The sequence below is a fragment of the Mytilus californianus genome, unplaced genomic scaffold (genome assembly GCF_021869535.1).
Source record: "Mytilus californianus isolate M0D057914Y unplaced genomic scaffold, xbMytCali1.0.p SCAF_11, whole genome shotgun sequence".
In the NCBI taxonomy this organism is placed as follows: Eukaryota; Metazoa; Mollusca; class Bivalvia; order Mytilida; family Mytilidae; genus Mytilus; species Mytilus californianus.
In genome coordinates, this window is record NW_026262593.1 from 42,138,799 (window position 1) to 42,166,509 (window position 27,711).

At 32.4% G+C, this 27,711-nt stretch overlaps 1 protein-coding gene across 6 annotated transcripts; it reads left to right on the plus strand.

The window, feature by feature from the left end:
- Nucleotides 1-25,845, plus strand: LOC127720126 (methyltransferase-like protein 27). Of its 6 annotated transcripts, XM_052226555.1 has the most exons (11): nt 1-721; nt 1,015-1,219; nt 8,659-8,708; nt 14,270-14,344; nt 16,308-16,391; nt 17,034-17,093; nt 18,484-18,548; nt 19,268-19,387; nt 21,673-21,808; nt 22,983-23,075; nt 25,564-25,845. In XM_052226555.1, exons 5-11 carry the CDS (start codon nt 16,388-16,390, stop codon nt 25,749-25,751), a joined length of 666 nt encoding a protein of 221 aa, XP_052082515.1. In that variant the 5' UTR covers nt 1-721; nt 1,015-1,219; nt 8,659-8,708; nt 14,270-14,344; nt 16,308-16,387; the 3' UTR covers nt 25,752-25,845. The 6 variants fall into 6 exon arrangements, with proteins under 6 accessions (XP_052082515.1, XP_052082519.1, XP_052082518.1 ...); XM_052226559.1 differs by lacking the exon at nt 14,270-14,344; XM_052226558.1 differs by lacking the exon at nt 8,659-8,708.
- Nucleotides 25,846-27,711: the final 1,866 nt, after the last annotated feature.

A 27,711-nucleotide genomic window follows, 5' to 3' on the forward strand; every position in this document is an offset into this window, starting at 1 on the left:
AAGTTCATTTCGGAAGCAACACCACCAAAAGTGAATGCCGACAAAGAAAAGTACATCCGAAAACATTTAATTCACAAGGAAAGCTTCAATTCGCCTTTGGATACGCAAGGACAAGAGGAAAGTAGAATAGACAATTCCGACTTAAGTCACAGAGAAAAGGAACATGGCACCGGATGGTCTACTGTATGCCATAAACGTAAAGGAAAGCGTCCGTTTCGCAAGACGTCCCCGTTGGATCGCATATCTGTGTCGAAAGGAGATTCTTCCATCAGAACTACAGCCATGGAATTGGATCTTAGATCGCCGCGATCTCGTCGGAAACACCACCTTATCTAGGAAAGAAGCTGTGAAATACCAAGCCTCCCGCTGGATTACTTCCAAGTTCATATAAGTGGAACTTTGGACGGCTGTTATATATTTAACATTTTATTTGTTTTAATAATGGAATAGTGATGTCAGATAGACCTCAGACGGGGAGTGTTCTGTAACTCATTCATCATTTGTTCTTCATGTGATCATCATTTTATATTGTTTATGTTTCATTGCGTACATCACTTTATATGCTCCAGTTTTAGGAGTTTTATACAGGACAGTGTAGGAACCCATGTTACTTTCCCCTCTCTTCTGAGTGACGAAAACTGCTCAGCAGGCCGTGTGCACAACTGCAAGGAACATTCAGCGGACACGTTGTCCAAAGGAACAATTCGTGGCTAACCACAGCGTGAGTTACCTTTAAAACATTACAAATTATGTCTTTACATCAGCGATGAACTGTTTTAATATGTTTTCCTATGTTATAAAGAAACTATGAACATTTAACCTTTCAAACTGTTCGTATCTGCGATTACACAATTTAATTCAGACAGAACCCGACATGTGTAAGAATATTCATCTATTTATTATTATAAAGAACATTAACAGCTTTATATATCTACGAACTGTTTATCCGTATTTTAATGGACTTTAATTATCATTGAACACATTGTAAAATTGTATTTATATTTGTATTTTCAGTTTTTCACCATTTGGATTGGTAGTGAAATAAAAGACAGCTCCTGATTGTTTTATCTTTACATAAACCCAGTCATCTTGGTTAAACTCGCTGGTCCGGCCAGTACACGTTATCATTATATTAATTTTAACGATAGTGATAATTTCATTCAAGAATGTCATTGCAAACATGCACATATTCAACTGAGAGGAGTTAGTTCCAGTAAAGGTAGGTGAATATAGCCTTAGAAAGTTAAGCTTGTCAAATGATAAGGGTTTATTTTATATAACCAATTTTCAATAAGGCTCTCTACGTGCAGATGTTTTAAAATGAATTCTGAGTCATAATCGTTCTATAAATAAGGATTATGTTTTATTCAAGTCATGATGTTTAACCACCTCAAAGGATGGCACAGAAGCTTGAAGAAGATGATATAAGTACCACACCCAAACATACGCGCTAATGAACTACCTTAAAGAAGAACAGACAGCAAAAAATTGTCCTCCTCAAGTACCATGCCAGGGGAGTACGACCAACAAAGAGAAAAAAATACACACAACTCAATCAACATCTACAAGAACCCAAAGATCGTCTTCAGAATGGTGAAGTTAATGTGTTTCAGTAAGCTAACATTGCCTCCTCTTATTTCTTACATTTGGACTACATTTGTTACAATTATATGGTCTGTTGTGATGTTTATGTTTATATTATGTATTATGTGTGCTTTATTGTTGTACTTATGTATTATCTGTGATTTATTGTTGTACTTATGTATTAAGTGTGATTTATTGTTGTAATTATGTATTAAGTGTGCTTTATTGTTGTATTTATGTATTATGTGTGCTTTATTGTTGTACTTATGTTTTATTTGTGCTTTATTGTTGTACCTTCTGCATTGTGTGTGCTTTATAGTAGCTGCTCTTCGTGTCAAATATGTCCTTTAATGAATTAATCTGTTTATTGTGTGTGATTTATTGTACTAAGATGTTTATAATTTGTGCTTTGTTGTAACTCTTTAGTACACATTTATGTAGAATTGAGTAGTGCCTTGAAATGTGCTGTTTCATGACTTGAGATTATATTCTATGTTTGAATATACTTAAATTGTACCTAATATGTGCAAAATAAAAAATGTGAATATTATTATTTGTTCATGTTTATTTCATATTTTATAAGTTACATTGAAAAGTTACCTGTAATTACCTGCTCCACACGATAAAAACAAATTAATCACTACCACAAAATTTCATTATTATTTTACCTGTAATTTTAAAAAGTGGGACAGTCGGGAAGACACCGATTCAGCTAGGAGAATTGGCATTTGGGTCAACCCCGTCCCCTCACCCAGCAAACACACAACATTTTAAAAACATTTTTAAAATGTCATATGGACGTCTCTCACAAAATATTTCTATAAGATATCATTTAAACATAAAAAAAATGTTTATTTTATTGTTTTTGAAATGTTTTATTTCTAACATTTAAGTAAAATGTTTTTACAACATTAACAAAATATTATTTGCTAATATCTTTTATTCATGTTCTCAAACATTGTTATAAAATATCCCGTAGATATTTTATAATATAAAAAAATAATATTTTCTTCAATTGGTATTTTATATTTTAACAACATTTAAAGTAAACAATTTCCAAATATCCAAAAAACATTCTGCAAAAAAATGTTTTACAGAAAATATAGTTTTGCTATTTGCATAAAATGTTTTATAACGTAAATTTAAAATGTTTTACATAAAACATCTGAAAAATATCAGCTAAATGTTTTCTATAAAATATTCTGACACACACATTACTTAATAGTCTTACTGATATTTTATTCAACATTTTACGGATATAAAAATAACATTTTATTTAAACTTTATTCAAAACCCCACAAACAACGTTTTGTGGAATTAGCTCGTTTTTTTTCAGGATAAGATATAGTACTACATTTCATCAATATCATGACAAGCAAGATACTATGGTTGAAATCCTTAATTGATATCTTCAAGATCCTTGAAGTCAGATTTTATTCCTTCTTATATTAAAATTCAAAAGAGTCAACATTAAATTAAGCAATAATGTATTAATAAACAATCACCTTTCTTTAATGTTTATTCATTTCGTTCGTGTATATTTCAGAAATTAAGAAATGAAAACTGTAACTGTACTAAGTTCAATTTTCGTATCGTTTATATGCCTTACGGAAAACCGACCTTTTCCGGAATCGACTTTTGTTTTATCACCGGAAATGATTTTGAAATTTGAATTTCGAAACGAAGACAGGATATCAACAAAGAGAGTCAAGAAAATTGTTTGTTACGCGATATATACTCACTTGGTAAGAATGATTAATCTGTTAAGATGAAACTTGTGCATTCATTGTGTGTGTTCAATCATAATCGGATTCAAATTACATCTGTTTCTGGAGGTGCGGATCAAGGTTTTGAAAAAAGGGGGGCCCCAGCCCAAGGCAAGCAAACGTTTGGAGTGATACTTGTAAATAGTCTATACATTTATCTTATAAGTAGCTCCATAAGGGGGTCGGGGCCCCTAAATCCGCCACTGTTCAAGCATCTACGTACAACAATTATGAATTTGTTCATTAATATAAAAAAATTATAAGGATATGTGGCTTGTGTGTTTGATTGCCAATACACCTTATCGCTATTTGTCCACCATTACTGGCCATGGACATCACAAAAGTTCCGGGCTCCCGTAAAATGTTGACGTCGTCATAAAAAATATCTGATGCCACAATGGAAAAGTGATTGTTGTTTGACGTCAAAAGTTCAAGCAGGATAGTTTCTCGGGTCAAGCGGGAATAGCGATAAGGTGTATTATTGTATGACGTATGCTGACATAAAAAGTTCAAGCAGGACAGATTTCCAAATACTGAAATAGCGATAAGGTGTACATGGTGTATGAGACAGCTATCCACCAGAATTTAAATGACTTGGATAAAAGAAATTATATAGGTCACTGTACGGCTTTCAAAACTGAGAAAACCTATGCCATATAGTCCACTTTGAAGCCTTGACAAACAAATGTAAAATTTTTCTCAACACAATTGAAACAAAACAACTAACTGCCTACATTAAATACACATTATGAAAAAGAAATTTGACAGACTTCAACAACAACTATTGCAATAAGCATGACTCAATACCTTGTTTCCGAGGCACACAAACAAGTTACAATAACACTAATATAAGCACCATTTGAGCTTGGAGATTTTTTTTTATAGTAAAATCAGTGTATGTATGTATTTGCAAAGCAGTAAATTAAATTTCCCTTAACAGCTTAATGAACATTACAAAGACTATGTAAGACTTCAGTACAAGCAAGATAATATAAACTGTTGCTTAAAATTATATTTATTGCTTCATACACACAATGTACATACAATGTATCTTTATTTTTTAACAGGAGCTAAAAGAAAAGCCACAAAGGACAAGTTCAATATGTAGGTTTACAATTTGGAAGTGGCGCAGGTTCTTTGGAATGTCTACAACCTTTCAGGAGAATTTTTTTTTGAAGTAAGATTTTCATACAGAATTACTGTTATTCCATATTTAATTCAAATATTTAGCATAAACAATGCATTACATTCAAGATTAAGGGCATACAATACAAAAAAGATATCTGGATATTTGAAAAAAATATTTTTTTTGTGACAAAATAGAAACAAGTTGTTTATCTAAATCAATCTTTTAGTCCGACAGTGTGCTCTCATAAACTACATATTTGCTTTCCTTTGAAGTATTTCAAATACATATAAACAACTCATTTAAAGACATCTGTTTGGTTCTCGGAAGTTAAGTTATATTATTATCATCATTGCGAAAACAATGCGTAACACTTCGATAAGTTATTATGTGCCTATAGTATACTTCTAGGACTGTATCATATGCCCTTAGATACAAATGACAAGTTATAAACTATGTCACTCTACAGAGTTTAACACTTAAAAAGGACAATAAGATGTTTAATGACATTATGTAGCAGGGCTTAAAAAGGCCCATACATGATACAATGCATTTAGTGAAAACTAAAAAAAAAACAAGAAAAACAACAGCCTGATTTATACAAAACAATAAAAGAAAAAAAATATGATAGACAACAATCAACCAGTATAATGAAATAAGACTCTTGACTGGACACATATCTAGTCTAAAGTTTTTTATTTGTTTTTTTTTTTTAATAACTAAATGAAGTTCAGCGTGGCATATTGCTCTCTCTTAACACGGTCAGCCATTTATCGTCCCCTTCCGACAGACTATCATCGTTATTTGTTTCAAAACTTTAAAGGGGAGGGGATGTATATCCTTCAGGCAACGTGAATCGTTCTATAATAAAAGAATGTGCAAGAAGTTTATATATGAATGTAAGATTAATTTTTTTTTCAGAAGCATGGCACAGCAAGAAAAAGATATAAGACACTACAAGACATTCCAAGTGATTTTGAATAAGACAATTGATTGACTTTTTCAATGTATTCTTAAATAAATCAAATAGTTGATGTAAAATGGTGTTTTGTTCTCATCTCTTCAGCCAATTATCAATGATTATTGACTTAAGATGTAACCCTATTAGAAGTGTAGTGTTTTAGTTTAGAAAGAGAAGTTGTAGTGAAAAATCTGAATTTGGGACACAAGTTTTAGTCAATGTAACTTGGAACTTAAAAATGTGTATAATGTTTGCATAATGTCCAATGGCATATATGTCATGCATGTTCAGGTTGACATTACCATATATGCATGATGTGTATAAGATAGGTAATAAAAGTTGAGAGTGAAAAACTAAACATTATACCATTGTGGTTGGAATGTGGGCTTTCTTGCACTGTCTGTCGTCTGTCCACCTATATTTGTCGGATTATGTCCAACAAATATTTTCATCACTGTTTTTCCTAAAACTGCTGATAAAGATGAGTTCATATTTAATGAGCTGCTTGATAGTGATGAACTGTGATGTGTGAACATTTTTGTATCTGGCACCTGTTTCCTGTTTGCCTATACATTGTATTTCAAAATGTTGAATGTTCTCAAATTTTTCATTACTTTAATTAGTAATGCTGATGAACAGAATGACTTCATATTTGGTAAGTGGCTTGACCATGATGAGTTGTGTCTGCCATTTTGGATGTGTCAAAATTTGTAGATACTTCTTGTTTTTAGAGACTTTGAATTGAATTTCATATGCTTAGCAAAACAACTGATGTATTCTTGTTTGTATATAGAATTAATCACTGTGTATAAATTAATTTAACTAATGATTTGTTATTTAAAAAGCAGGAAACTCAATCAAAAGTACAGAAATTTGTATATTGATATGATCTAGATATCAACCAAAAACATCTTCTTAAAAAATTTTGAAAACGTTTTTTAGGCACAGTCTCACTTGCAAGAAAACGTTTTTATAACATTATTTGATGTTCATGATGTTTTTCAAACGTTCAGAAAATATTTCTAGAAAATATTTTTTAAAAGATTAGCAAAATGTTTTATACGCCATTGTTTTTCACATTATCATGATATTTCTTTACAACATTTTAATGATATTATGCAAATATTTTAGAAAATATATTAGAAAACGTTTTAGCGATATATATTCTACCATATATTTAATGTTTTTCTCACGTTTTTTTGTGATATTTTCATGACATTAGACACAATATTTTTAAAAACATTTTAAAGATGTTTTTGTGTTTGCTGGGTCAGGGCGACCTATATTTGCGCGAATTTGAATATCGGGGACAGGTATTACGTTAACATTAAATTTACATGAGTTTTTATCTGTTTTTTTTTTTATCGTGAGAATAACCTCAACGTGTTGCAAATTAATTATACTGATGAATAATATGTATGTCCAAAGTCTTTTTTCGTTTATATCAACATCGAAAAGCAATACATGTATGTCAAAGCAAAGTTTTGAATCAAATATAGTGTGTATTTCCTGGAAGGGAACATTCTAAGTAAATCAACCATATTCTGGAATAAAACACAGCCATGTAATTTCGACAGGAATAATCTACAAGTCAGTCCTTGCTGTGAAAAGACTCTGGTTCACTGTCGGTATGGTTTTTCTCTTTGCTTGCATTTGGAACAGTCGTCACTATTCTTTGCGGAATTATATTTAGACTCAGCGGTAATGTAATGTTCAACTAGAAGTTGGCAAATAGTTTGCGTATTTCATTTTCAGAAGCATCTGAAATCATATCATCTACAAAACTGTCCCCAACTTTCTCTGCTGGAAGAACTGGCCATCACAAATCCTTGCCGTATTTAAATCACATATCTATTTCAGTTAACGAATTTTGAATTCTTTTTTATTAGAAAAATTAATAAAATCACTTAAACGTAGTAACTTTTCAACAGGTAAATTTCGCGCTAAAATATGATAAATTCGCGCAAACATAACGCGTCGACTACCGCAACCCATTTGCGGTGAAGTCAATGGTTCATGGTATCAAACATGTTTTTTTTTAATGAATTCCATCAATTCTAATGAATCGAAAACATCGTCAAGAGGAATATGCGCGAATCGATAATTTTATTAAATGGAAACTTCATGCTCAAGTAACGCATTTAAATTGTGTCTAAACGTCTGTAGTAAACGGGCGTTTACAACAGATGTCACACGTATACTTTGTGCGTTAACCTTTTTGTGACAAACTATAAATAAAATACATTTGCGTTATAAAGTGGCTTTTACTTTATATCTAAAACATGTATATACAACCATATTAACATGTATTACAAAAAATTTAAGCTTCATATCATTGAATGTATTTTAATTATTCTTAATTTTCTATTTATATGTCTGAAATTATAAATCAAAGCTTTATCTCTGCACAGATTTTTTTTTATGAAATTAATAAAACATGAAATACTGCAAAATTGTATGTAAATGTGCCAGAGTGATATTTGATTGGTAATCAAATATGATTAGTATTACTTAATATAGTTTTAGTCATATATTTAGTTACTTCGCTTATTATATTTGATACAGCTATGATTTTCAATCTTTAGTATTCAGTTTCATACTTTCCTATATTGGACCTCATCGATTTTCCTGTACTGAACCTCATTCAGTTTTAGAGGGAAAGTACTGGTCATTCTATTGGTCACTTGTGAGTTGATTAGGTATTCTCTATTGATTCCTTTGTTACCATTTAATTTTCTAGTGACAGTATTGTTACTTACCTGTTTTATTTAGCCTTGGTGACATTTTGACAATATTTGATATTGGATATTATACATATACTTCATACTTTTGTTGGAATTCATTATTCATTTCTAGAGGTCAGTTATATTCTTTTTTCTAACAAGAACTAATATATTGATGTTTTAACATATTGAATAAAAGATGAATGAATGAGTTGAAAGAGAGTATGCAGAGGAAGTGATTAAAATTAATAACACACATATTAAAATATAAACCTTTTTATTAGTAAAACATAGTTGGTAAATGTCAAATAGTATAAATCATTTAAAACAGTATATAAACTTCATAATTTTCTATATATTTAAAAGTACATTTGTACAGAGATCTTATACTAAGATTAGTAAGATAGACATTTTATTGAGTACATTGTGTTTTGATTAATGTAAGAGTAATGTCCAGGTCAGTGGACTTATTATGAATGTTATATTTATTTTATTCAGGTTATGATATAGAATTGGTTATGATATAGAATTAAAGTACCACATATATGGTAAGGAATGTGTTACATGTCTTATCTATTTTGTAACTGTATAGTGTTATAGTGTTTATATGTAATTTTACTTGAAACCGCATAGTATTGCATTTATATGAATATGACGGAACACTAACATTGAGATTGGTAGTGCTTACTTATAATACTTCATAGCACATGATTATGAGACTTTATGTGTGCATTTCATTTAATATAAGATTGAGAAGTACCGGTAAAGGCATTGGAATATATTTGATTTATTCCCCTTTGTCTATAATTCTGTTTTATGTTGTTATGTGTTGTCTATGTAATGCGTATTTATTATTGTTATATATGTTGTAGGGTTTGATAATATTATATGCAGTCAGTGTGAATAAAATCACTAAAGCACCCTAGATAGTCCATTGTACTTATTGAGCCTTTTGTACCTGCTATAAAAAAATATATGCTTTATACATGAAGTTTACAATATTTACGATATATTTAACTTGTCCATTCATCAAGAAATAAAACTGACGACTTATGTATTGAGCCTTTTGGACCTGCTATATTTTGGCGCCCAACGTAGATGTGATTGACCCTTTTGGAGCCTCACACTTGATGAACCGGAAGTACCCCCCCCCCCCCCCCCCCCCCCGCTGTCATCAGAAGAAAACTTTCTGCACAAGTTTGACAATGAAATTATTTTAGGATATTTATAACAGTTGATATATGTCTTCTAGATAGATTAGAATACTTTTTAAAATTGGTGAGGAAAGACATATCATTACATGTTCTGTGTGTTTGTAAAACATTTCCACTAAAGATTTACGTTTAAACACTTGACAAATAACTTGGTTTTGAAATTGAAATTGAAATCCAAAATTTAAAATTGGATTGTTTTGAAACAGTTTACATAGATTGATTGAATATTATAAATTTTGAAATTGATTTATTATTGTTCTTTGGTGTTATAACATTAGATAAGTATTTATTTCACTGACGTCACACTTTAAGTGAAATTATTTACACTTTATAAGGTTCTTTGACCTGTAGTTTTATAGCAATTTTTATGCAGTGATACTGATGCACTGACATACACTTTGTTGTTAATTACAGTCAAACAACACACCTGGTGGTCATATATGTTTGTGTTGTTTGTTCGCATTGTATGTATTTTTGTTTATTTGTGAAATATTTATATGTAGTGTTTGGTTTTGTGTATATGTAGTGTTTGTGTATGTGGTACTTGTACTTGTATATATATATTTTTGTTTTTCCTTGACCTTTGTGTACTTTTGTTTAGGTACATGTGTACTTGATAGTGAATTTACTGTTTACATTTTGTAAAATTTGATAAAATTTCTTTGATTTGATTTGAATTAATTTGATAGAATTTTATTTGATTTAAATTAATTTGTCATTTTGATAAAATTTCTTTGATTTAAATTTATATTACAAATAAGGAGTTAGATAATTTAGGTCCTTAGTGTAAATCTGTGAACGTGTCTGTGAATGATGTGACATGTAGCGTATGAACCTTTTCTATCCAGCAATCCTTTAGTTTATTACTAACTACTTTATACTTGACCGCTTTACACTTAGTTGATATTTAGAGGTCAGATAGATTTTTTTTTACACTTTGGAACTTTTGATTTAGTGATTTGAGCTACTTCTAGTTAGTTTAGTACAGGGTTGATTGATTTACTGTTGTACTTTACTTTTGATTGGTGATATCAGAACTAAAGAGGAATGATAACAGATTAGCTGTCATCAAAAGCGGTGAGACAAAGACTATAACCATACCACCAAACAGCAACATACGAATATCAGGTTACGTCGACAAAGGATTACCTTACTATACATCAGCAGCCAAAGTACAACAAACTTCACATTTTGTCATGCCGTCAGATTTAGATATCACTCCATCTTTAGTAGATTATCATCATGGAATTCACAACCGTATAGATGTCAGCATCAGTAACGTAACTACAAGAACAGTCACCATTCCACCTAAATGCATCATAGCTGAAATACAACCTGTTACTATACAAGATCAGCCAGACAAAGATATAGATGACTTCACAACACCATTGTTAGATCAGGTTAAGATTGCTGAGCATAACCTGTCAACTGATGAACAACACAGAGGAAAAGATTTCATTACATCTTACAGTGACATCTTCTCGAAGAGCGACATTGATCTGTTGATGTTGGACACACTCACATGGTTAAACATCGAATAGACCTTGATGATTCAACACCATTTAAACAACGCTACAGAAGGACACCGCCATCTATGTATGAGGAGGTCAACGGTCACATCCATCAACTACTTAGAGCTGGTATCATTAGAAAGTCATTTAGTCCATACTCTTCTAACTTGGTATTAGTGCGCAAGAAGGACAACTCTCTGAGACTATGTGTGGATTTTCGCTCCCACAACATTTAGACGAAAAAAGATGCCTACGCTTTGCCTTGCATAGAAGATATATTATATTGTCTAGCAGGAAACCGATACTTTACAGTCATCGACATGAAATCTGGATATCATCAGATAGAGATACTAGAAGAACACAAGGAAAGGACAGCCTTTATAGTTGGTCCATTAGGATTATATGAGTATAACCGCATGCCATTCGGTCTCACCAACTCTCCAGCAACCTACCAACGGTTGATGCAAGACTGTCTCCATGATTTACACATGAACATCTGCTGTATATTTTTTGAACATGTCATATGAAAAACATCTAGAACGTTTGGATCAAGTCTTCGAAAGAATCAGAGAAGCTCATTTGAAGTTAACGCCAGGAAAGTGTGCATTCTTCCAATCACGAGTGAAGTACGTAGGCCATATAGTTTCTGAGAAAGGTGTCGAGACAGATCCAGCGAAGATAGATCGTATATGCACTTGGCCAACTCCAACAACCACGGAAGAAGTAAGGAGGTTTATTGGTTTCGCTGGATATTATCGAAGGTTTATCCACCATTATAGCCAGGTGACGAGACCACTTACTGATTTGATGCCAACACCAAAAGCAAAGAAAGGAAAAAAAGATTAAGAAGGAACAGAAAGCTTGGACTTGGGGAGAAAAGGAAGAAAAGGCATTCAAGGAATTGAAGGAGAGACTTAAATCAGCTCCAATACTTGGTTATGCAGATCATCAGAAGTCATTTGAGTTGCATACAGATGCCAGTCGTCTAGGATTAGGAGCAGTGTTATATCAGGAACATGATGGTCATCAACAGGTCATTGCTATGCTAGTCGAGGATTGACTAAAGCCGAGAGACATTATCCAGCTTACGAGATGGAATTTCTAGCCTTGAAGTGGACACGTTTCACGATTTTCTCTATGGACATCCTTTCCGTGTACTTACAGATAACAACCCGCTAACATATGTATTGACCACTGCAAAGTTAGATTCAACAGGACACAGATTGCTATCATCGTTAGCTGCATATGATTTTGACATCACATATCGTCCAGGAAGGAACAACGCAGATGCAGATGCATTATCAAGATTACCAAAACCAGATGAGGGAACAGTTATATCCAAGGATTCGATCAATGCTATCTGCGGAGTCATATCAACCCCTTATGTTGATACATTAGCAGTAACACCTGATGTTTTGGATACAACCAACATTGATATGCATATGCAGATAGAGGAAAACATTGATTGGTCACAGTTACAACAGTCAGATTCCCAACTGCAACCATGGATTAAATTTGAAAAGTCTGGTATGAAACCAAAGAAAGACATCTACCACCTAGTCCATTGAAAAGACACTTTGATCAGCTGACAGTTATATATGATGTTCTATACAGAGAGATAGCTAAAGATGACAGAAAGATTAGACAACTAGTTTTACCAGCAACACTTGTTCCTATGGTCCTGGAAGAACTTCATGATGAGAGGGGTCATCCTGGTCGTGATTGCACTAACTCTTTAGTGCGCGACAGATTTTACTGGCCCTCTATATCTAAAGACATAGACGAGTGAATAATGCACTGCGACCGGTGTTTAAAGAGAAAGAAGGAACCACATAGAGCTCCTATGAAGAACACATCACTTCGTCGCAACCTATGGAACTAGTATGCTTGGATTTTCTTACCTTGGAACCATCAAAAGGAGGAATACAGAAGATCCTGGTGTTAACAGACCATTTCACTCGCTATGCCCAGGCAGTGCCTACAAGGAACCAAACAGCTAGAACAACAGCAGAAGCATTGGTCAACAGCTTTGTGGTACATTATGGGATACTGAGTAGACTACACTCAGACCAAGGTGCTAATTTCGAGAGTAAGGTGATAAACGAGCTATGTCAAATCCTGGCAACACAGATATCCAGAACAACGCCCTATCGCCCTATGGGAAATGGAATGACCGAGCGATTCAACAGAGCTCTATTGGGAATGCTTGGTACATTACAGCCACATCAAAAGACCAACTGAAAGGCACATGTTGCACCACTAGTCCATGCATATAATTGCACTAGACATGAAGGAACTGAACAGTCTCCATACTTTTTGATGTTTGGCAGAGACCCAACCTACCTATTGACATTGCTTTTGGACTTACATCCGAGGCCACACAACAGCCCAAGTCCAAGTACGTTCAGGAACTGAGACAACGATTAGCCAAAGCCTATGAACTTGCTTCCAAGGCAGCTGACAGAGCCATGATAAAGCAGAAGGCAGGTTATGATTTGAAGACATGAGGTGCTATATTGACCGTGTACTTGTCAAGATTGTTGCCTATGGTGGCAAACACAAGATTGCCGACAAATGGGAGGATGATGTGTACACCATCAGAGATCAACCAAACTTACGGCTACCTGTATTTAGTGTGCAGAAGGAGAGTGGTGAGGGCCGGAAACGCACTTTACATAGAAACCTTCTACTGCCAGTTGGATATATAGCTGAAAGGAAACCAACTCCAGCACTAAGAGTTAAACTAGTTCCTAGAACCAGAACCAGACATAAGAAACCTCAGCAATCAGAAGAGTCATCCGTTTATGATAGTTCAGTTTTGGAGGGAAAGTACTGGTCATTCTATTGGTCACTTGTGAGTTGATTAGGTATTCTCTATTGATTCCTTTGTTACCATTTAATTTTCTAGTGACAGTATTGTTACTTACCTGTTTTATTTAGCCTTGGCGACATTTTGACTATATTTGATATTGGATATTATATATATATTTCATACTTGTGTTGGAATTCATTATTCATTTCTATAGGTCAGTTATATTCCATTTTCTAACATGAACTAATATATTGATGTTTTAACATATTGAATAAAAGATGAATGAATGACTTGAATGAGAGTATACAGAGGAAGTGATTTAAATTAATAACACACATATTAAAATATAAACCTTTATTAGTAAAACATATTTGGTAAATGTCAAATAGTATAAATCATTTAAAACAGTATACAAACTTCATTATTTTCTATATATTTAAAAGTACATTTGTACAGAGATCTTATACTAAGATTAGTAAGATAGACATTTTATTGAGTACATTGTGTTTTGATTAATGTAAGAGTAATGTCCAGGTCAGTGGACTTATGAATGTTATATTTATTTTATTCAGGATATGATATAGAATTGGTTATGATATACATTTCAAGTAGACGGTTCCACGCATGACCCATATACCACATATAATGTAAGGAATGTGTTACATGTTTTAGTTTGTGATTGTTTTGTCTATTTTGTAACTGTATAGTGTTATAGTGTTTATATGTAATTTTACTTGAAACTGCATAGTATTGCATTTATATGAATATGTCGGAACACTAACATTGAGATTGGTAGTACTTACTTATAATACGTTATAGCACATGATTATGAGACTTATGTGTCTATGTAATGTGTATTTATTATTGTTATATATGTTATAGGGTTTAATAATATTATATGCAGTCAGTGTGAATAAAATCACTAAAGAACCCTAGATAGTCCATTGTACTTATTGAGCCTTTTGTACCTGCTATATAAAAATATATGCTTTATACATGAAGTATACAATATTTACGATATAAAGAAATAAAACTGACGATTTATATATTTGAAAAAAAACATGGTTTATTGCATGATAATATTACACAGACAAATCTGACGTATTTAAAAGTTATTTAGTTCACTTACCTATCAAACTAATGACGCATAAAAGTACTCACTTAGTACAAAGGTTATGATTTTATCTATTATACCGAATGGTTTCCTTTAGAAAAACCTGCTAATACAGGTCGGTCAATTTAAAACGTATCAAATCGTACCAGACGCGTTGACGTAATATACGTATATGGTGACATACTAAATTAAATGTCGTACTATCCTTGAGTGAAATATCGTTGAATATGCATAGGAGCTGCGCTTACGAGGTACGCAGAACTATGTGTGGTCCAAGTTTAATTATCTCGCATCTGGAACATAACCGAAACCAGTGCACCTTATTTTGATTCATATTTGAACTTAAGATTTCCAAATGGTACTTTTCTAAATATAAGGTAATGCAAGATTAAGAAATTAAGCAAACTCAGCTCTTTACCGGAAACGGAAAAAACCATAAAACAGGCATGAAATAACAAAAAGGGAGAGACAAGTGTGGCAGGCTATCGCAAAAGGTAGGCGCGGTAGTGATTTATTTGCCCCTAATATCAATTCCATTATGTCAAAACGAAAAGTACTTCAAGTTAATGAATAAAAGTGTGGGAAAGTAAAATAGAACGATTGGTAGAACTTTGCTATTGAAACGCAATGGCCAGGCATGCCGCATATGATGTCTTTTTCCTGTGTTGCATTTGGTGATTTTTACTGTCTTCGTGCCATTGCCCCATATCTGGTTTTTTTTTCACAAGCCTACGTTAGCTAATGATAGAACCATCCTTTTCGCAAAACACCACCATTACCAATCAAGTTAACCTGTATAAATGCTTGAGCTATAGGATTCCATGAAATGAATAGGATACAGAGTTTTGATACGCAACATAGACTTAAACTCAGGATCAAATATTATATTATGTTATATCTCCAGATACGTTAACGTCAACGTATCTGATATGAGTTGATACGTTTTAAATTGACCAACCTCTATTATTCCTGGTTTTGATGGTTGTTCATAAAAAAACTCATCATTGATACATGCACCTGGATTAAAATTTTGTAAATCAGACTCGTGTTTCGTCTAAAAAAGACTAATCAGTGACGCTCGAATCAAAAAATTCAAAAAGGGAAAATAAGATATGAAGTTGAATAGCATCGAGGACCAAAGAATCCGAAAGGTTTTACCAAATAAAGCTATTAAAGGTAATCTACTCCTAGGATAGAAAGTCCTTAGTATTTCGAAAAATTCTTTTGTTAACAGTTAATTTATAAATATGACCATATTGATGATAATTCATGTCAACACAAAAGTGCTGACTACTGGGCTGGTAATATTATCAAAGTTAAAGTTCTAAGTGTCCCCTGTTCGATTAATTGCATATCCATGCAGTCGTCTTGTAGGTGTATTTGCCGTTTTGGTAACTATAAATTGCTAACTAAAGTAAAGTTGCTATTTTATTGTGGGAATTTTGGGATGTTTTTACATCTGCAATTGAACTCACGTAACACACTAATTGTTTTAGGTAAATCATATGTATAACGTGCAGAAGAATCAGAAAATAAACTGATATCCAACACATATATTAAAACATCATCAGACTGGATGGGTAAGTTAAGATTTCTTTATTCTTTATTATCTAAGTTATAATTTATTGAAAATAATCTCTATTATACTCCAATGGTGTTGATGGCATACATGAAAACATAATAACACATTACATAATACATCAAAAAAATGATAAAAAAAAATTTTAAAAAAAAGACGGTTGTTAATTTCTGTGTCATTTGGTCTCTTGTGGAGAGTTGTCTCATTGGTAATCATACCACATCTTCTTATTTTTATATGAATTCATATATGTACATATCATGCAGTTGTTGAATCCACTCTCCTCAGTGACCAGGACATTTATAAAAATGGAGGCGCATACCGCATAACTGACGGACATGAAAGACATAAAATCAATTTATCCAATTTATAATAATTCCAACATTTTATAATTGAAAACCTGGATTATTTATATGAAAATGCGAAAAATATAATGCAATTGAAACACTTATTTCCGGCAAGTAATGTTTATTTTCCTGAAAATTCCGTTGAAATTTTTGCATCATTTCTAGAGCAAAGTTTACATGAACAATCATAAATCTTATCTATAGTGTCTGCATTTTAATGGTAAAACTTCATAAATATTTACATTTATATAAGATGAAAATATATATATTATTGTAAGAATGTTCATGTATTTCAGCTAACAACAGAAACCATATATTTCATTTGACGGAAGAAGTTGACCGAAGAGAAATGTGGGGTATTTTCATAAATATATTTATTTTAATTCGTTAGTCTGAAGGTGTTTTAGATACGCGATCATTACACGCAAAAATTTCGAAAAAGTATAAAATAAAATACCGAACTCCAAGGTAAATTCAAAAAGGGGAAGTCCGTAAAAACTGACAAAATCGAACGTATGAATTTATCAACAAACGGAACGAATGTAAAACAACTGTCATATTCCTGACTTGGTACAGGCATTTTCCCAAGAAAATGGTGAGTTAAACCTGGTTTTATAGCTAGCTATAACTCAGATTTGTATCATAGTTGTTTATATTTCCGTTATATTGACAAAATTGGGTGAGCAAAAGATATATCTGTATTCAAATTAATTAAAAACTTCACTGACAGTAATAAATAGGATTTTTTAACGAACTACTTGTCAACATCTGCTAAGAAAATAATATAAAAAAGAGATGTGGTATTATTAGTTGCATAGTGTGCTAGTGACCTAATACGATATATATGGGGTCAGTAAATTTCATATGGGGTGAGAGCGAACAAATTGTGTAACGAATTAATCTTACCGACTATCTTAACATGTGGTATTTAGACTAGTAGCCTATCAAAGTGATCAAGTCTTCAATATCATAGAACCTGCTTCCATTGGTCTATACAAAAACAAATGTCAACAATAACAACTTGTTAGCCTTTATCATCAACTTCTTCGTCTGTTGAAACGTTTCAGATTTTTCCTCAACACCGTGTTGTTTTTTAAAAGGGACGTAACACCACTACTAACAGTGTATTGAAATAAACCACGCCTACTAACCCCATATGAAATATACACGATCTCCACGCGGTTGCTTTAAACCAATTATATTCTTAGAAATGTATAGGAGGTAAGATAATATGAATTATCTTTAGCTTTGAAATATATACCCGAACAACGTGAACTGCTTTTAAAAAGATAAAACAACACACGAGTTTAGGTAAGTTCAAAAGATAATGTACATATTTTTGAATGTCACAGTGAACCAAACCTTATGATATGCCAATAGATATAAAAATAAGAAGATGTGGTATGATTGCCAATGAGACAACTTTCCACCAGAGACAAATGGTATGACAACTTTAGGTCACCGTACGGCCTTCAACAATAAGCAAAACCCATACCGCATAGTAAGCTATAAAAAGTCTCGAAATGACAAATGTAAAACAATTCAAAAGAGAAGACGAACGGCCTGATTAATGCACAAAACAATAACCGGAAAACAAATTTGATATATAGCAACAAACGACAACATGGTCATTTTAGATCTTTTTCGACGACATCTTGACACAAGGAGATGCATCAGTTTTGTCAAATGATTAAGACAAGTTTCTATCATTTTTTGTATATTACTTAATTGTATTATTATTTGAAGAAAAACTATCTAGACAGGAAATTATTGAATACTATGACGAATGGCCGAAGCATGGATATGATGAGGTATGTATTCTTAGTTATTGGTGATATTGTAATTGATAAGAAAACAATAAAGTTCATGGAAACCATACATACACACAAACAAGACATACTAAGTAGGGAATCCTAGAAAATTAAAGAGTCATTAGCTGCTTAATTCATGACTATAGAATTGAATCAAAGGCTAATCAATTGATTTATAACAGTTTATTCCAAACTGATAAGATACTTATACATTGAATATTGAATCTTGAAATATGATTTTTTTTTATCAGAATTTAGCATTTATAAGTAAATTCTCTACATTCTAAAATTGAATCTTTAAATCGTGAATATCGGACTTAAAATCGTATATTTCGAAAAATGATGGTTAGTTCGAATTCTTTAAAATTTATCCTCAAAATCTAAGTGAATCTGCTCAAATTTGAAGTGAACAGTATTTCGTGTTCATTAAATTTGTATGAACGATAGAAACAGTAAATCACCAGTAAAGATTCACAAATAAAAGAATGAAAAATCTTGTGAAAAGAAACTGAAACCAAAAGTACAAAACTAGGGAGTTACTTTTCAAGTTTTAGTAAGTTAGAGTTCGGTCAAGAACAGCAGTGGTGTATGAATCACATTGAATCAAAATTAAGTGTACCTCTAAAAAAAATTCAAATTTTCAGTAAGTTTAATTGCTTATAACCTAGATATAACTATATTGCTGATAAGAACATTGTATTTCGTTCTAATTTGTATAGACAAATGTACGGGGACCAAAAATAGCTGCTGACACCGTCATATCTCTATACGATTCATCTGTAAGATCGAAAGTGAAAGTGTTGGATGTTGGGGCTGGTACTGGTTTAGTTGGAGAACATGTACGTATGTTTTTTTTATTCCTCAGGAAATGTTTTACCGTTGTCTTGTCCTCCAAGGCTGTTTACATTTACATTCTTTCCGTATGATCAATATACATAAAACATAGAACAGAATCCAAATACAAAAAGGCCTAAACAGAAAAGCAAAAAAGACTAAAACAAAACAGCATCATAGGACTAAACAGAAAAGCAATATGGACCTAAACAGAAAAGTTAAAAAGGTCTAAAAAGAAAAGAATAAAATGCCTAAACAGAAAAGCAAAAAAGACCGAAAAAGAAAAACAAAAAGGTCTAAACAGAAAAGCGAAAAAGTACTACACACAAATGCAAAATGGTCTAACCAGAAAAGTAAAAAAGGTCTAGATAGAAAGGTCTAAACACAAAAGCAAAAAAGGCCTAAACAAAAAAATAAAAAAGGCATAAACACAAAAGCAAAACCTAAACACAAAAGCAAAAAAGGTCAAAACAGAAAAGCAAAAATGGCTTAAACTGAAAAGCAAAAAATCCTAAACAGAAAAGCAAGATGGCCTTAACAGAAAGCAAAATAGGCATAAACAGAAAAGCCAAAAGGAAAAAAACTGAAAAGCCAAAACCGAAAAGCATTAAAGGACTAAACAGAAAGCGAAATACGTTTAACAGAAAAGCAAAAAGGCCAAAACTGAAAAGCAAAAAAGCCAAAACATAAAAGCAAGAAGGCCTAAACAGAAAAGCAAAAAGACCAAAACTTAAAAACCAAAACAGAAAAGCAAGAAGGCCTAAACAAAAATGAAAAAAACATATTCACCAAGGATTCTGGTGGTGACCTTATTCAATCCGCTGTAAATTGGGGAACGAATTACAGAAAATATTACAATGCAGAGGACGTTGTTTGATATCATTTTGAAAAGTCTGCCTCATATCTTGACCTACACCTAGAAATTGACAATGATGGTCTGTTAAAAACAAAACTTTACGACAAAAGAGATGATTTCAGCTTTCCATTTGTGAACTTTCCATCTGTATGTTGTAACAATCCAGCAGCGCCTGCACATGGAGTATATATCTCTCAGTTGATACGATATTCCAGGGCTTGTATTTCCTATCATGATTTTCTTGTTAGAAGGTTGCTGCTCACAAGGAAACTATTTAAACAAGAGTTCCAATTGATGAAGTTAAAATCATCCCTTCGTAAATTTTACAAACGCATTCACAGTTATGAAATATCTGTTTCACAGATGACGACGGATATGTTCCAATTGTCGTAACTATAATCCCGTCCTCTTTTCCTCGAATGTGACCTACCGAATTGGACTTATCACCGGGTTTGTACTTACATGAGCAACACGACGGATGCCATATACGGAACAGGATCTGCTTACCCTTTCGGAGCACCTGAGATCACCCCCAGTTTTTGGTGGGGGGGGGGTTGTGTTGCTCGGTTTTCTATGTTGTGTTTTGTGTACTGATGTGTGTCTTTTCGTCGTTTTTAGGGTTTTTTTTCCATGGTCTTGTCTGTTTGTTTTGTGTACTGTTGTTTGTCTTTTGGTCTTTTTTTGTCCATGGCGTTGTCAGTTTATTTTCGACTATTGAATTTGAATGTCCCTTTTGTATCTTTCGCCTCTCTTTTGCAGTCTTTTTATTTTTGAATTATAGTATTGGATTTAAATTAATGACAGTGCGGAACACAGAGAAATAAAGAAAACCCTTATACTTTGCAAACCTTAATTTACTTACCAAAAATAAATAAAATGGTGTCCTGAGTTTTTACCAGCATTTTAATATACAGGCTTAATGTTCAATGCAACTGTACTTTTTGCATGTCGAAAAAGAGATAAATAGAATGTAATGCGCCTCGGACGTATTGCAATTTATAACGTGTTGTTTTCACATTTAATGGATGAAATAAAAATTTATGGTCGATCTTTAAATGAGTTGCCTGTTAAAGTGTTCATTTAAAGTAGTATTAGCCCAGTAGTCAGCACTATTGTGTTGACATGAATTAACATTGATATAGTCATTTAATAAATTAGCTGTTTACAAAACTTTAAATTGAACTAAATACTAAGAATTTTCTCCTCCAGGAATAGATTGCCTTAGCTGTATTGGGCAAAACCTTCGTCATTGTGGGCCCTTAATTAGATAGACGAAACGCAAGTCAAAATCCTTGTATCTTTGATTAGTTATTTTATAAAACATAACTTAACACCTTTAGCCCAAAAAAGAAATGTTTTTAAAGAACATTGAAGCTCAATTATACTCAAAATATTTTATTTCGCAAAAATTTTGCAATGTTAGCTTTTTTACAGTTAAAACGAAATGGCTTTGTTGAAATGGACGCTCTCGATGCTTCAGAAGGGATGATGAATGAAGCCAGAAAAAAGAAAATATATCGAAACTGTTTTAAAGAGTTTTTTACTGCGGATTCACTGATTCACCTGAACGGTAACTTAATTACATTCTAAACAAATTACTAGTAATAATTTTATTTTAGAACAACAGTTTGTGAAGTTGGAGATAAGTTTTCATATCTAAAGGAAGCAAACTAATAGTTATTCATTACAACATTAAAAAAGGAAATAGGATTTTGGTAAAAGAGAGAAGAAAGATACTAATTATAAAAGGGACATTCAAACTCACAATTCGAAAACAAACAGACAAGACCTTGGGAAAAAAAAACCAAAACGACGAAAAGACACACATCAGAACACAAAACACAACATAGAAAGCTAAAGATTTGAGCAACACGAATCGCACCATATATTCACAGAGAAGTGTCAATCAGAAAGCGCTGAATGTCAATATTTACAATACTGTACGTTAAAATTTAAAAAAATTGTAACAACAAATTCTAAAAAGCAAAATTTTTAACCGTACAGTTTTCACACAAAAAACAAGGAAAATAATTGTATATTTTATGAATAAAAAGCAGTATTCATTGGTCATGTTGATAAATCAGAAAAACGAAATTAAGAAGTAAATGCCCATGTGAGACAAAGCAAAGCTTATCAATACGACATATGTGAAGACAATCAAAAGATAGGCGTAGTTGAATAGCAAAAACAAAAAAAAATGATGACAATTTTCCCCCCCATATGAACGATTTTGCATAATTTTGCCATTTTACTGAATTTTCCGTCGTTTTATGGATGTATACATCAAGAAAAATGTATATTTTAAACCACAACCGCAATGTTTGATTAAAGTGCATAGATTCAACATTTAGTTCTTTCAGATAAGAGTATTATACACTAAGTTTGAAGTTCGTTTTATTTTCGGGTTAATTTGGCCTTTTATTTACATGTATTTAAAAGAAACTGTTTTCATCATTAGGGAAGTGAACAAAATAGTTTGTTTCCATTGAAATTAGAGAACAAAATATATTCAACATTATGTTTTTTAAATGTTGTAACATTACCAATATATTATTTTAAAAACAATTTTTTTTTATTAAAGTCGAACAACTTGTTTGTCCAAGAGAAAAATAACATGCACCTAACAAAAGATGAATGGTTTGTGCCTAAGTGTTAATGACCTTAATCAATAATTAGACATTTGAACAAATGACGATACATACAATTAATGAACAATTATCAAAATGTATTAAATGCATTTACAGATTATTATGACTGCATTGTCGCTGCTGGAGTATTTCTTGCAGGTCATCTTGAACCGGATAGTGTGTCCCATTTTATTCGATTAACAAAGAAAGGTATGATAAACTTTTAATTGTCAAAATTGATAAATTTACCCACGCATGTATAGATGTTCACTGTTACATGTGACCTACCTAATCAGACTTATCACCGGCTTTGTACTTACATGAATAACACGACGGATACCATATGTAGAGCAGGATCTGCTTTTCCTTCTGGTGCGCCTGAGATCACGTTTTTTCCATGGGATTATCAGTTTGTTTTCAATTTATGAGTTTGAATCTTCCTTTGGATAAAAAAGAAAAAAGACCAACAGACAAAGAACAGTACACAAAACACGACATAGAAAACTAAAGACTGAGTTACACAAACAAATATGTAAATATTTAATCCCCTTATTTTATTATGCTAAACGGTTGACCTGACTTGCATTGCACTGCATAGACCAATGATGAGACCTCATTTCTAAATGAAGAAGGAAGAAGGGACTGTTGAGATAAAGCTAGAATTTATAATGTTTAATTCATAATTTCCGAAAATTTATATAAAAAAGGGTACTGGTTGTGATTTTCTCATCACTTTGTAATAGGTTACCTTACCACTGACACACAAAAACAGTATATATACACTGCACAGAAAGCCAAAACTGAACTCTACAAACCCAATAAAAAACAAGAGGTAACCTAAGATGTCCAGTAGAAAGGTCAGACTTTCCTGCTCACTAGTGACATCATACGTATTACGCTTCGTAAATTTGCAAATTACGATAAAAGTGGGTCTGGATGGGGTTTACCGAATAGAGAATAAAGGGCAGAAAGTGCAGAATAAGGGGCAACAAAATAAAGAATAGCGAAAAAAGCCCAAAAAAGAGAATAATAGGATGCTAAATTATAAAGAATAGTGAATAGGTGGCAAAATAAATAAAGATAAGAGACAAATAGTCTAAAATATTGAAAAATAAAGAAATGAATGACCCTCATCCAAACCTTCATAAAGGACAGGCAGAAGATACCAAAGTGATAGTCAAACTCATAATTCGAAAAGGAACTGACAATTCCGTGCCAAAAAGACGAGAAAAAAAAGACGTACAAGTCTACAAAACACAACATAGGAGGACTGAGCAAACGAAATTCACCAAAACCCGATGTCATCTAAGGTGCCAAGGGGGGAGAGTCATATCTACCTTGAGTGAAATTTAAATTAATACATAATGAATTCAGTTTGAAAATTGTAACTTTTTTTATTCTCTTTATCTAGGGCCAATATCATTCTGACATCTTTTTACTAACATACAACCTGCTATTACTTTTCACCAGCCTTATTACATTTGGTCTGTGTATTCAACATCTTTAGATAGTTTGTCATGAATAATTTTAAAGGTTATCACGTGTATATATCGTTTAAAATTGATTGACTTAAGTCTAACGTATACATCGTCCTGAACATGGATGAAATATTTGCCACTGGACGTAAAGCAACCAACAATCAATCAATCAATCAATCTAACGTATACATAAACCATGGTGAATAAACTTGCTACCAGAGAATAAGTAGTTGCGGCTCTACTGGTGACAAATTTTGTGTAGCTCTTGTTTAAAGCCTATGATACTATTTTCGACAGTATGTTATATTTGAATGATTTCCCGACCGTACGAGGGCTTTATAGCCAGTCCAGGTCGTTAAATACCCCCATCATCATCATCATCATTTCAATGATAAAATAGATTTCTTTTATCTAATCCAACGAAAATTAAAAGCCGGAGGAACACGAAAATTTTTTATTCATGGTAAATGAAAGAAGAAGAACATTGTTCAGGGTTCGACCTCTGCGGTCGTATCATGCTGCACCCTGCGGAACATTTTATTTATTTTTCTAAATGAAAACGCAAACGGTTTTGTGACAAAAGGTAGATATCACTAAGGACAAAAAATATCTTTAAATTGCTCTTGTTTGTATTATTCGGTGATTAGCCATAAACATGTTTTAACTCATTAAAAAATCAAACAGAATATATCCGTGGTTTTAAGTCACAAATATCTTAAGTCATGGTTTCATATGTCATGATGTTAAGAGGTAAATAATATTATAAACGATTGACGGGTAATTTTCCATCTAACCTTTAAACCATTTGTTTGCGTGAAATAATCTTGTAAACGTCTATAGTCTGGTTATTTTTACAAACATGTTTGCATTTTAAAGTTTATGTTGTCATCGAAGTTTTCATTACACCTTTTCATGACATAGTAAGTATACAATGATTGATTGTCCGTGTTTACTGTGTGACGGGATTGCTTCCCTTGAATAGTAGATAATTAGTCAGCCGAAAGCTGTTGAGCTAAAGAAATTTAGCTCAGTCGGTTAAAGCGCTGCCTTGGAACACAGAGGTTCCCGGAGGAAACCATGTGATTTAGTCATGAAAATCATGCTCTCCAGTTACAACTGTAATAATCCGTTTTCATTTTCCATTCAATTATGTGTACATGCAGTTCAAAATATAGAGTTTTCATTGCATCATCTCTATTATTTAATTTTGATCTTTTTAGATGGTCATGTCGTTATTGTAATGCGTGGACAATGTATAAGTGGACAAGGTTACGTTGAGTCTGTTCTTGAAAACATGGAAAAGTTGGAAAAGAAAGGACAGTGGAAAAAAGTTTCACAAAGCGTGAGCAACGAGTTCAGCTATATCAAAGATATCACTGGACTTGTGTTAATATTTCAAGTTCTATAAGCAATAATAATAAAAAAATAACACTTAAATAAGAACATATATCAATAATAGATGTCACTTTTGGTAAAAATAAACTAGATTAATGAATATTTTATATCGAAGCGGTATAATTAATTTGGACAGACGTATCTCACAAGTAAAACTGGTAAATGTTACCGATTTAAAGTAGTATATAGATATAAGAAGATGTGGTATGAGTGCCAATGAGACAACTCTCAATCCAAGTCAAAATTTTAAAAAGTTAACCATTATAGGTCAAAGTACGGTCTTCAACACGGAGCATTGGTTCACACCGAACAGTAAGGTATAAAGGGCCCAAAAAGTTACTATTGTAAAACCATTCAAACGGGAAAAACCAACGATCTAATCTATATAAATAAAAACGAGAAACGAGAAACACTTATGAACCACATCAACAAACGACAACTACTGAACATCAGATTCCTGACTTAGGACAGGTGCAAACAAATGCAGCGGGTTTAAACGTTTCAATGGTGCCAAACCTTCACCCTTTTTCTGAAACAATAGTGTAACATCACAACATAGAAAGACACACTATAAAATATCAACTGAAATAGCTTAACTCAATCAAAGGACATATTAACACCAATGAACATACAATGAACAAATAATTTGACCTATGATACAATGCAAATACAAAATAAATAAACTAAGGGAAGAATAATAAAAGTAACATGTTATATCGGTATGAAATGTTAAACAATTTAAGAAAAACAATATGCTCGAACAAAAATATCAGCCATTTGCAATTATTTTAAACACAGGTAAATGAAAATAATTTTGTTGTTAGGTATACGTGTACAGTTCCAATAGAGAAAGGAAATATTTTTACAAAATAAATAATATACATATATATATATCATGAGAAAACGGTAGGATTTATTCTTCCATAGGCGACAGAACTAACGTTTTCTCTATGTAAAACTTTCTCGACAAAACAGTTGTTTGATATTAGTACTTTATGATTCTGCTTCAGAAATTGAAGTCAAATGGTATAATGACCATCTTCGAACGAAGTTTGTTTATGGTATACATGCCCACCGTCAATTTACATCAAATTAAGATTTGTAAGCCTTTTCGAATAATTCTCAAGAAAATATTTCAATGTGTTTCAACATTCATATCATGAATATACACTCTACATTTATTCATAAATAAATTTTAAAAAAAATACACCCTTACATCCAATCAAATCGCTTCTTAGTTGACTTCCTGCACCTGCATGGGTAGACGAAAGGCCAACCAAAAGCGGGGAAAATGTAATACTACTTTTTTTTCCCTCAAGGGTCTTTTTCTGTATAAATAGTTCACAATCAATTGCCGCAAACTCGGGACAATTTATAGCTCGACATCTACGTCATTTGGTCTCTGATGGATAGCTTTCATATTGGCAATCTTACCACCTTATTTTATATTGTTATTTAGTTACATGTCTATTGTTGAAGACTACATATTATCCCTTAGAATGCCTTTTATTTGTTTTTTGTTTTTGTCATTGTGTTGCAAATCTTTGACGATGTTGCCTTCTAGAATGCCCTTTGTTTCGTTTTTTGTGTCGTTGTTTTGCTGAATCTTTGACAGTGTTACCCTTAGAATGCCTTTTACTTGGTTTTTGTGTCGTTCTATTGCTGAATCTTTGACGATGCATGTTACCCTCTAGAATACCTTTTATTTGTGTTATTTTTAAGTCATTGGGTTACTGCATTCTACTTTCTGTTTTGAATACCTTTCGGGATCCTCTAGTTTTTTCGAAATGATACATACCTTTAAAAATTTGTAGATATAATTTAATTGGCGGATGTTATAAACATGTTGCATAACAAAAAAATAGAATAAAGTGTTGTCGAATCCATGACAAATGATCTGAATCTTGATCAGAATGCTGTTGTTGTTAACGTCTATTTTCTACTTTGTAGGTAAATAATTTTTTAATGGAATC

Bases quoted from the DNA above. Each gene is read 5' to 3' on its own strand.
- LOC127720126 (XM_052226555.1), top strand. The intron at 18,549-19,267 runs GTATGTATTCTT...TAATTTGTATAG, and splicing joins CGAAGCATGGATATGATGAG to ACAAATGTACGGGGACCAAA. The intron at 23,076-25,563 runs GTATGATAAACT...TGATCTTTTTAG, and splicing joins TATTCGATTAACAAAGAAAG to ATGGTCATGTCGTTATTGTA.